This window comes from Anthonomus grandis, chromosome 22 (assembly GCF_022605725.1).
Source record: "Anthonomus grandis grandis chromosome 22, icAntGran1.3, whole genome shotgun sequence".
Lineage (NCBI taxonomy): Eukaryota > Metazoa > Arthropoda > Insecta > Coleoptera > Curculionidae > Anthonomus > Anthonomus grandis.
This window is the reverse complement of record NC_065567.1, coordinates 36,583,604-36,596,010: the sequence shown is the minus strand read 5'-3', so window position 1 is coordinate 36,596,010 and position 12,407 is coordinate 36,583,604. Positions and strand designations below refer to the sequence as shown.

Sequence of the window (12,407 nt, the reverse complement as noted above, 5' to 3'; positions counted from 1 at the left end):
TATCTCTGAGTTTTAAAAACACAAAATACAACGGAAAATGTTCCTGAAAATCGAGACCGTCCAAGAAAAACCACACGGAAGACTGATAAGTTTATTTAACTGACTGGTAAGCCACAGTAAACAACAGCAAGTCAGTAAACAACCTTTTTCGATACCTCTATAAAACGATTCTTAAACCTAAGGATTAGCACTAGGACGATAAGAAGATGTTTGCAAGACCAAAAATTATATGGTCAAGTGGCCAGAAAAGTTCTTCTATTTCTAAGCAAAAAGAATATCAAAGGCTGGCATTTATTAAGAATAATTTGAATGAACATTTTCAAAGAAATTGGTGCAACATTCTTTGACGATGGAGTAAGTCCCATATTTTGGATTAAAGAGACCATGACAAAAGAAATTTATTTGGATATCTTGAATAGAGTCATGCTACCATATGCCTAAGAAAACATGCCTATAAGGTGGATGTATCAACAAGATAACGACCCTATACATACAGCACGCATTGTAAAACAATGGTTTACACAAAATAAGGTTTCTGTTCTGGAGTGGCCATCACAATCGCCTGACCTTAGCCCTATTGAAAACCTTTGGAAGGAGCTACAAAACCGAGAAGCTTGGAAAAAACATCAAATAAGCAAGATTTATGAAAGGAAGTTCAGGAAGCTGGGTATTCCATCCCAGTTGAAACATGTCAAAAGTTGATAAAGGTTATTCTACAAAGTACTGACTCTCTTATCTAATGCTGTCGTTTGTTTTGCGGTATACTGTAATTATAATTTTTTTATGGTTATTTTTGAAAAATAGTCTAATTTTTTTGTCCACCATAAAACGTGTAAGAAATAAATTATTTATTTATAGTTACAAATTAAAGTGGCCAAGAATAACGGGTATTTATTTTTTTATCACTGATGGCATATGTTGTACAAATATGAAATCGTTATTTTTTTTTCTCTATGTAGCACAATATATTATTAGGAATATTCAAATAAAACCAGGCACTATTATTTTTTTTGGCCACCACTGTATGTAAACACCACTTAAACCAACAGTGTCAATGTTATGTCACTGTCAATGTCAGTACTGTCAATTATGTTATGTTGACTATTGTGGCCTGTGTTATGTATGTATGTGTATGTGTGTAATCGCCGCGCCTCTAGTGTTTTTACAAATTTGTTTTTATCCTATTTCCTATTTTTTAGAGAGAAAAATCTCACATTCACATCATTTAATGTCCAATGGGTGTGAGCATTAAAGTTATAGTATTGCACCCAGAAAACGTGTGAGGAAATGATTCGCGTAAATAGCAGGAAACTAAGTAACTAACGGGAAGTAAAGATCAGTGTTTGAATCATGGCAGGCACAGATAGAGTTTCCATGAATGATGCCTTATCAAATGTAGAAGTACTAGATGAGTTGCCTTTACCTGATGAACAACCATGTATAGAGGCTCAACCATGTAGTGTTGTTTATCAAGCTAACTTTGATACTAATTTTGAAGATCGAAATGGATTTGTTACTGGAATTGCCAAATATATTGAGGAGGCGACAGTTCATGCTAGTCTTGTAAGTACATTAGGAGGTTTAAGTGAAAAAACAGATAAGAAGATTGAGAATCAAATTTCTTTTCCTGTCTGTTAAATTTTTTATAGGCAATGTTTTTAAACTGTGTTAAGTTGTTAAAATAACCAATTATTGAGCCTATTATATTCCCATTTTTGTTATTTTATAATTTAAAATATTTATGTTCTACAGAATGTCCAAAAATCTTTTCTTATGTTAATCAATTTCTAATAATCAATTTGCCAAAACACCCCATTAATAAATAAGAACACTAACCATTAGGATTTTTGGGACAAGGTAAACAATTTTAGTTAGTGTTTACCTTATCTATGGAAAACTTTTCCATACAATTCAATTTATTTATTTGCATCAAAAAACTGGTAAGTTTTTTGATGCAAATAAATAAAAGTTTCTGCATCATCACAAAGACAAAGTTAGTTCATTATAATTTAATCACTTAGTTCGACTTATGTTTAAAGAACTAAAATGATCATTGTTTGTAATATAATTTTTGTTATGGTTTACTAGATTTTTGTATGTTTGTAATTGTAATGTTTGTGGACAACAGATTTTTACTTTTTCTTGTCCTGAGGATGGCCTAATATAGGCCAAACTTCAGCAATATTAAAACTTAGAACTTAGTTTTATTTGACCGCCTATCCAATTGACTTAGCAAGTAGCACAAAAGAAAGAGGTTTGAAGGAAATCTGGTTAGAAATCAAACTTTTTTCAAAATAGTTTTTTATATAATATATGTAATGAATATTTAGGAGGCTTAGGCCTAAGTTATAAACTTGTGTAACTTTCCTCCAATAGAAATTTTTGTAACTGACATATTTTCAATTTTAAGCTAATTAACTATTAATACCATATCTTATTAATATTATGATATTTATAAGTTATGACGGAGGTGAGGCGGGTCAGGATGGCAACAAAAAGACAAAGTTGGTGAGAATGCAAGAAGCCTTGCATAATTATGAGAAACAAAACAATAATTGAAATAACACAAACCTGTAAGGGATTTTATTCCTTTAAATTTTAGTTAAAGTCAACATTTAGTTTAGTTAAGTCTCTAAAGTACTCAGAGTTTTCTAACAGAAAGTCTCTTGTAATATTTTTGAATTTTCTTCTTTCATGCAATGTTCTTAATTGAAGCAGTCTATTAAAAAGCACAGGTCCATAATATGTTATAAATAGGGAGATTTTTGTGTAATTTTGCTCTTGATATATAGGTAGCCTCTAAAGCATGTGTATATATAAATTTCAAAACTTAAAATAATTTTTGAAATTTGTAAATCATCAGTTGGATGCCTAAACTCTTTGAAGTTTTTTAATACTGTTACTATAGGCACCTTCCAATACAACTATACAATATCTTAGTATGGACTCCACAAGGCAAGTATACAGTGCTTCCATTTCAAAACAATCCACCCTTAATAACTTTCTTAAAAAAAAAAAAAAAAAAAAAAAAAAAAACACGTCAAATTAGATATACAGGGGGACGTTTAATTTTGCATTTACTGAAGTTCTGTCAATCACCTCCTCATCTCCAGCTAACCTCACTTTAATATGTCAAATGGGAACCCCCATCGTGTGATACATCATAGTAAGGAGGGTAAAATTCTCTATTCAATGGTACCAAAAAAAATGAAATCGGTAAATGTGTAAGCAAATAGTTAGCGAAAATGTCTAGAAATAATGAATATTTTATTTATAAGAAAGTTATTAAGGGTGGATCGTTTTGAAATGAAAGCCCTGTATAAAGCAATAGGTATTTTTTTCTCTAAAATGTCTCTAACTTAATAAATCTTAATAAAAAATATTTCTAGTTTTTTTCATTAAGGTATATTATATGCTCATCCGATTTTAAATGTTGGTCCAACATAACAGCAAGATATCTGATTTCAGTTACTTTATTAATAGTTTTATTGCAAAGACAAGTTTGATTACTTTTACAAATATTGTTATGAATTAATATTTGTTTTTTATTAGGTTGATCATACAAATCAGGCGAGAAAGTCATAAAAAGATTTTTGCCATATTTAAGCAAAGTAACTGTTGATTTAACCATGTAAGCATCTGTTCAAGACCCACCTCCGCCATATCATACATATCTCTCCAACTTTTAGATGAAAAAATTAAGACTGCATTACCTGCATATGACACAATGTCACAGTTCTCAGTTAATTTACCCATATTATTTATGTATATCAAGAAGAGTATGGGTCTCAATACAGTATCCTCAGGAACTCCAGTATCAGGCCTGCATTACTTTTATTTTGTTGATTTTATTTTTATTTTATTTTAACATATTGTTTTCTTTCTGTCATGTAGTCCTTTACCTAGTAAGTTTAATGGACCATTTTGAAAACCCATTTCCTCTAACTGATCAAACAAAAGGGCATGTGATAAGGTGTCAAATGCTTTTGACAGATCCACAAAAACAGCTAAGCTTTTAAATTTCCTTTGAAAATTTTTATTGATTCTATTTACAAATTCAAAAACTTCATTCTTTGTCATTTTAGCTTCCCTAAAACCAAACTGAATGTGATTATGATTGTGATTTGGATGTCACTATTGACAAGCTTAATTTTTGCAATCATATCTATTTATTTATTTATTTATTTATTTATACACAGGATCAACCCCATTACAAAAAATATATATATTTCTGAAAAAGAAATAAAAGCTATACTACCTAACCACTAATTACTAATTAACAATAATTATCAGACTTAATCTTAATACTAAGGATACTTAAACCGTTTTACAAGTAGTAACAATATTCTCTCAAAATCAGAACAATTAACAATGCAAAATTAGCTAAGAAAAAACAAAATATATTATTATCAATGACAATGATCAAATGTATTTCAAATTATTAATCATGGAGCAAAATTAATTAAAAAAACAAAATCCTACAAACTCTTAATAAGACTCCTAAAATGCAACAAGGAAATTCCCAAAACTTCAATTCCAGTAGAGTTTACCAGCCTCAAGGTCCTTTCAACAGGCGAGTGCATAGCATAGTTGGTACGATGATAAGGCAAAGAAAACAATCGATTTGCCCTCAGATTACGGTATGGAATATTAAATGAAATCCTATTAAGTAGTTCGGGACAAATCACAAGGCCATTCAAAAGTTTATAAATAAACACCAAATCATTCTCAGTGCGTCTCTTAAGTAAACTCCGCATATTCAGCAAGTTCATTGCTTCATCATAACAATGGTCATTAGGAACTGGAATGCGAAGTTTATAAAGGCAGAATCGTAGAAACTTATTTTGAACCCTCTCCAGTGCCATACAATCATTCATGTACACTGTGTCCCAATTTGGTTGTATTTGCAGGTTATCTCTGTTATTTTTAAAGATAGAGATGTGCGGTTTTCGCGAACCTGTGTCACTTTTTTGTAAAACTTTTATTGCCGCAAACAGAATTGAGATACCTTTTTTTGTTTCTGAGATACAGGGTGAAATTGAAAATTTTCACTTTTTGACGACTTGCTCTATCTCACGAACCATATAAGTTATAAAAAAAGTAAAAACTGCTATGGATAGATAATTTTAAATAAAATTCAGTGGCGTAGTCAAAAATTTTATTAAAGGCATTATTTAAGAGATATGACCCAAACTTGCATTTTTTTTAATGAAACACCCTGTATTTTTTCACACCAATAAATTGCGCTATTTTTTCCGATTAAAATGACATATAACACTTGGTATTTGAAGTCATGATAAATGGCCAAAATATGCAAAAAAAAACAAATCATAGCGAAAGAAACATTAGTTTCAACAAAAGGTCATTTAGGATATTCGTTCTATGTTGATAATTTGATTTTGGTAACACCTTCTATAAATGATGCAGGTGTGTCTTTGGCTGGCATTTTACTTTAATATAGGTTTCCGAATGTGCTGTTCTAACAAGGACAACAAAAATGTTGGAACATAAGACACAGAGTTATCTCCTGGATTTCTTATCAGTATATATATATATACATACATTTCTATCTAGATCTTAACAGATGACAATACAAAGAAAACTTTAGAGTGTTTTTTTTTTCAAGATAGCCTAGAGTATGTTATTTACATGAGAGATGTCGGCGCTGGTACGGTAACCAAAAGGTTTATTTTTATAGTAGTTTTCAAATATTTGATCCCCTTGGATTAGGTAGTCCGTCACAATTAGGGCCAAGTTAATCTTACAAAACCTATGGAAGCTTAAATTAGAGTGGGAGGAAGCCATACCCAGAGATTTATTAACTTCCTGGAATAGATTGTATAGTAATTTAGATTTGTTAAACTCTTATTTATTAGTTGGCCATGAAACAGAGAAAATTGAAGTTGGCTGTTTAAAGATGTCAATCATACCGTGATAGAAGTTTTTATAACCAAATAAAAACCTTTTAATTATATAATATTTAAAAGTCTTAGATACAAAAACTCTTGTTTTAAGCAATTTTATTAAAAAAAATATTGTAACAACTGAATAAATTTAACAAAGAACCTTAACAAGCTATTTTTTATTTATTAATTCTACAGTCCTATAAAAAAATTTGTAAAAACTAATTAAATTGCTCGAAATGGTTGCCATTTTCCTGAACGCATAATTGGCATAGAGTTGTTATTCTCCGCAAGGCATTTAAAATAATAAGCGGCCTTGCTTGCAAGGCTTCAAAGGCTTGAACTGTAGCATCCTGAAGTTCTTGCAAATTATGCACCACATTTAAATAAATTTTGTTTTTTAAGAAAGACCAGACAAAAAAGTCCAAAACAGAAAGATCCGGTGATCTAGCTGGCCACCTATTTGGAGCGTGGGTACCAATCCATCGATCTTCGAATGTCTCGATTATAAATGGCCTTACTATTTGAGAATTATGAGCTGGCGCCCCATCTTGCTGAAAATATATGCTATTTAAAAATGCCAACGGTATCTCATCTAGAAGTTCTGGTAAAATCCGCTGCAATATTTTCAGATATCTGGCTGCTGTTAAAGTGTGTTCATAAAAAACATACTTTATTTTAGTGCCCAAAATAAAGCATGATACACTAAATCCAAATCTGCCCTGTTGTTGGCGTTCCCGTAATAAGTATGGATTCTGAGTGTACCAATGCCTGTTATTATGACGGTTAAAAATTCCAGTGCAACTTATATATGCTTCATCGGACCATATAACTTTTCTGGCAAAATTTGGAACAATTCGAGTTTGCTCTAAAAACCAATTGCAAAAAACTATTCGCCTTTGCGCATCCCCGGGATGTAATTGTTGAACTATGTTAACTTTGTATGGTTTATATTTATATTCTTTTAATATTCGCTGTGTTTGACTCTTTGACACTCCTACATTAGTTTCAATATTTCGACAGGAATTTGAATGATTTGCCTCAACACTTGCTAAAACCGCAATTTCATTATTTTCCTGATTTTGCCTATGGTAATTTTTATTTCTTGGCTTTGTAAATGATCCATTATTAATCAAACTCATTTTTATTCTCCGAAAAATAGACTTGTTTGGTTGACGCCTTTCAGGATATCTTAGAAAAATTGTTTTAAGTATAATAGCAAATATTAGGTAACGACACTAACACATACCTGTTTAAATACAAATCGGATGCCCTGTCACTATTTTCTTGGCACTCAATAAAACAAGCTATCATGTCATATTTGTGACTGTTTTCAAAATTATTAGTCATTCTTAAAAATTACACTCTATCCCTTAAGAAAAATACTAAAATATTAACTTAAAAACTTTCGTTCGAAATAAATAAATTCTAAACAATTATTGACAGCTTCATACTGACATCTTTAAACAGCCAACTTCAATTTTTTCTGTTTCATGGCCAACTAATGTTTTTTTCGCTATGATTTGTTCTTTTTGCATGTTTTGGCCATTTATCATGACTTAAGATACCAAGTGTTATATATCATTTTAATCGGAAATAGCGCAATTTATTGGTATGAAAAAATACAGGGTGTTCCATTTAAAAAAATGCAAGTTTGGGTCATATCTCTTAAATAATGCCTTTAATAAAATTTTTGACTACGCCTCTGAATTTTATTTAAAATTATCTATCCATAGCAGTTTTTACTTTTTTTATAACTTATATGGTTCGTGAGATAGAGCAAGTCGTCAAAAAGTGAAAATTTTCAATTTCACCCTGTATCTCAGAAACAAAAAAAGGTATCTCAATTCTGTTTGCGGCAATAAAAGTTTTACAAAAAAGTGACACAGGTTCGCGAAAACCGCACATCTCTATCTTTAAAAATAACAGAGATAACCTGCAAATACAACCAAATTGGGACACAGTGTACAGAGGAGACCAAATCATTGATCCATATTCCAACAAAGAGACAACAAGTGATATGTACAACCTTTTGCAAGTTTCAACCGACAGATCCTTACAATTGCGCAGGACAAAACCAAGGACCTTAGATGCTTTAGTTATAATAGTATTTACATGGGTATTAAAATTCAATTGTTCATCAAAAAAGATACCAAGGTCCTTCACTACTTCAGTGTACCTAAGATTAACATTATCAATAGTATAGGAGGAAGTTACCCGTTTGTTTCTTTTGTAGAAACTAATGTAACTGCATTTACCCACATTCAGAGCCAAACTATTACCAACACACCATTCACACTTTATTATTTATTATATATTATTTATATTTATTATTATTTATTATTTATTTTTTAATGAAATTTATCAAAAAGATGCTTTTTTTTTCTCAATCTGTTTTGTTATGATTAATTTTGGTAATGTGTGTAAATTTTATGGTAAAGTGTTTTAGATGTTATGTTTGTTGAAATTTGAAATTTAAAGTGAATTTGGAATTTTTTAGTTTTTAGGATGCTTGTACACAAGATTTTGTTGTCTTACGTAATATTGCACATTTTCTTTCTTTCTTTCTTTCACACAATCTATTCAGATCATCTTGCAAGAGAACCATGTCTTGTTCTGAACTGATCACCCTATAAAACTTTAAATCATCGGCAAATAACAAAAAATTACTATTTTTAAAGCAAACCAAAATATCATTAATGAAAATATTGAACAACAGGGGAGAACAATGACCACTCTGTGGAACCCCAGAGGTCACACTGATAAGATGCGACCTAGCATCCCCAATTTGTACCTGCTGAAATCTGTCATATCGATAATATCATAAAGTCATGTTTAAAATCTCTTGGTTTTATTATAATAGCTACATCAGACTTCACTAGTATATCAAGTAGAATCATCTTATTTAATTCCCTAATAAAATCGCGATTACTTTATGCGGCTCCACTCTGGTATCCAAACTATACTGTTCACATTGTTGACTTGAATTTGTTCAACGTAAATTTCTGAAACATATCGCTTTTAAAACTGATGGAATTTATCCGGAATAAGGATACGATCAGCACTTGTTACTCAGCAGATGCAATATGCTTTCCCTTCATCAGGAAACCATATGTGCAGGTTTGCTTTTTCTTTTCAAATTATTTAATGGTCGTATTAACTGCCCGGAATTGCGAGCAGCTCTACACTTTGTTGTGCCTTACATTAATATTAGAAGACAAAACATTTTTTACTTACAAACACATAGCACAAATTTAGCAAAGAAAGAGCCTTTATACAGAGCATGCTCTTGGTCCATTTGAGTTTGGATGTCAATATCTTTAATATGTCTTCTTGTCATTTAAAAAAATTATTGTCAAATAATATCGTAAACCTATTTAGTTAATATGCCTCTTATATATTTTTTTCTTCTGGAACATATTTTATGATTACCTATTAGTTATATTTTTATATATGATTATTATTATTTTTCATGTTATATGAATTGTTATTACTTATATTTTGATATATTGTCTTGGTGATTATCATCTTGGTGGATTAGATTCCTGTTAGACAATAAATATATTTGAATTTAAATAATATATTTCCATATGCACCAGATATCAACCTACCTTTTCTCTCACTTGTGAAGTCAAAATTATTTGCTAAGTTTACAAACTTGTGCTTAAAGCTTCCTAATCCTAGAATTTATAATACAAGTATTTATTTGGTTATACAGGATACAGGACAAAAACAGAATACAGAATCGATTTTGATTGTACATAGAAGCATATTTTATATATTCAAAGAAAAAACCAAAAAAGAAGAAAAGAAAAGGCGAGAACCAACATAAAACAAGAATAATAAAAAAAAAAAATAAGTAAAATAAATCTGATCAACAGATATATAATTAATTTTAAATATTAAAATGAGTCGTTAAAATACTCTTCAATGCTGTAGTAAGCTATTGGTAAGATTAATTTCTTGAGTTCTCTCCTAAACTTTTTAAGGTCTGTAACAGTCCTAATCGAAAAAGGAACATGATTAAATATTTTACGACTAATAAATATAAGAGAGTTTCTCGTAAGTGAGGAGGTGGGGATTAGAAGAGATAAGTTGCCCACTTGACGAGTATTATGACTGGTGCAGGATGGTGGACTTACGGACTTATGTATGAGTGTTGCAGTTTCCAATATAAAGAGTGAGAAAACTGTTAAAATTCTTTCAGCTACAAAAAGAGGTTTACAAGAGACTCTCAGCCCAACACCACACAGATACCTTAATGCTTTTTTCTGAATAGTAAAAATTATGTTAAGGAGTCCCTTGGAGCACAAACCCCAAAATGGCAACCCATAACGGATATGAGAGTCTATTAAGGCGAAATAAACTGAACGAGCAAACAACCCCCCCAACTCATGCCTGGCAACCCTGACTGCAAAACAACCAAAAGAAAGTTTAGCAGCGAGGCCCAAAATGTGGTTGTCAAACCTTAAACTGTCATCAATGAAGAGGTCGAGAAATTGACAATAATCCCTACCATGTAGTGCGCTCAGCAAGATCAAAATAATGTGCTTAGTCAAAATCCTATTCATAAATGTGATACAATTTCAATAAAATTTCCTTAGTTTGTGACAGTTTCCCAACCATTAACCTTGTCAGGGGTTTAGGAATACCCAGAGTAATAATTTAAACAAAGTAGTTTTTTAAATAAAATCTTAATTTGGTACTATCAAACTTAACACACTAATAACGATAAAAAGTACTTATGCTATTCGAGTTTTTACTCCTAAGTAGTGCTAAAATACATTTAAATAACAATTTTCAAGTTGATATCATTATACAATAAACAATTGATGAAGTCTTGGAAGTATAACAGCCAAGTAGGTAGTGATATCTGTCAAATTAGGGTTTTGCGTCTAAATCAGGATTTTATATCCATATATTTTTATTTTTAAAAACTTAAAGTTAAATTTTAAATTGTATTTATGTTAGTTTCAAATGCATAGACTTCATACACATTTCCTGTAAATACCTGCCTGTAAGAAATTTATGTCTAAATAAATAAATAAGTAATAATGACCAGAAAAATTTCTAAAGAGTGATTAAAAATTTACTGCAGAAAAATTCAATATTTTGTCCTGAACATACTATTATTGAAATTCCTCTGGAAATATTCAGCAGAAAAAATGCATCAAAATTATAAAAAATTAAATGATTTATACAGGGTGTTCCTTAAAGACGTGCTAATATTTAAGGGGGTGATTTCTGAACCCATTTTAAGAAAAAAAGTTTCTATGTACATATGTCCTAAACGTCTTAACTTTTGAGATACGGGGTGTTAAAGTTTTTAAAAAACATCAGTTTATTAATAATAACATAAACAATATTGTAGACATTTTTATGAAATTTGGTATTATGCAAAAAAAAAATATTTTCTCTGCCAGTGGCATCCCTACAGGTCTTCTATTGAATATTTTTACTCGAAATGGAGGGTAAGTTTTAATTTTTTATATTAATAGGTTTTGAAACCAGGATAAAGAAATTCAGTAAATATGTTGTGTTTGAGGTTAGAATCATCATACAATTTTGTCTCCAAAACAAAAATGTGTTATTGTTTTCTTAGACATAAATATTTGTTCTGTCCTTTATAAGGGACTCTATGCAAAATAGACAATCCTCAGTATAATTCGTAATTCGTATTTTGCAGATTATCTCTGCATGAATTGCAGACATTACTTGAAGAAAATGACGGTGAGGTTCAACAAAATCTTGATGTTTACATTGGAATTCCTGATTACCTGGGCGAAGACACAGAAGAAGACAGCGACAGCTCTGATGATGAGCATATCGGAGATGTAAATCGCTTATGCCGTGGAATATTTCAGCAAAATTGTGAAGTAAGAGCCAGAAAACAAAATGATTTTGACGAAGAAGATCTAGTTCCTCTAGCCCAACTATTTCCAAAGTCTAAGGATTTATCTCTTCTTTAGGAAGATCTAATACCTTTAGCAGATCTGCTTTCTAAACCTGGGTCAAGTATAAGTCAAGCCAATTTTTCAACCCCCAAACGTAGAAAGCTATACGAATGGAACGCAGATCCCCCCATTTTTTTTATCAATACAAACTGTGTGCCACGAGAGCCATCTCAAGAGAAAGAAGCCCAAAATCCGTTAGATTTTTTAAAACTGTTTTTCGATGAAGATCTCACATCGAAAATTGTTGAGGAAACCAACAAATACGGCCAACAAAAAAATAAGGAGCTAAATTCCACAAAAGAAGACTTATATGTACTACTTGGAGGAATGCTTCTTTCAGGTTATGCAAAATATCTGAACAAGAGGATGTTTTGGAATCCAACAGAAGATATATCAAACAGAAAGCATGATACCCTACTATGGCAAACACTATGCCAAACAGTACATCAAGGGTAAGCCGATAAGATTCGGCTTCAAAAACTGGGCTCTATGCAGTAGTAATGGGTACATGATTTCTTTTGAGATTTACACTGGCAAATCAGATGCAGAA

At 31.0% G+C, this 12,407-nt stretch overlaps 1 protein-coding gene across 1 annotated transcript in view; it reads left to right on the top strand.

The window, feature by feature from the left end:
* Positions 1-1,136: 1,136 nt before the first annotated feature.
* The window catches only part of LOC126748887 (cytoplasmic FMR1-interacting protein), a 32,283-nt gene continuing 21,012 nt past the window's right edge, over positions 1,137-12,407 (top strand). Inside the window, exon 1 of the mRNA XM_050458418.1 lies at positions 1,137-1,563. Coding sequence (XP_050314375.1) covers positions 1,351-1,563 — 213 coding nt within the window. The 5' untranslated portion in view covers positions 1,137-1,350. The remainder of the gene's footprint in view (positions 1,564-12,407) is intronic.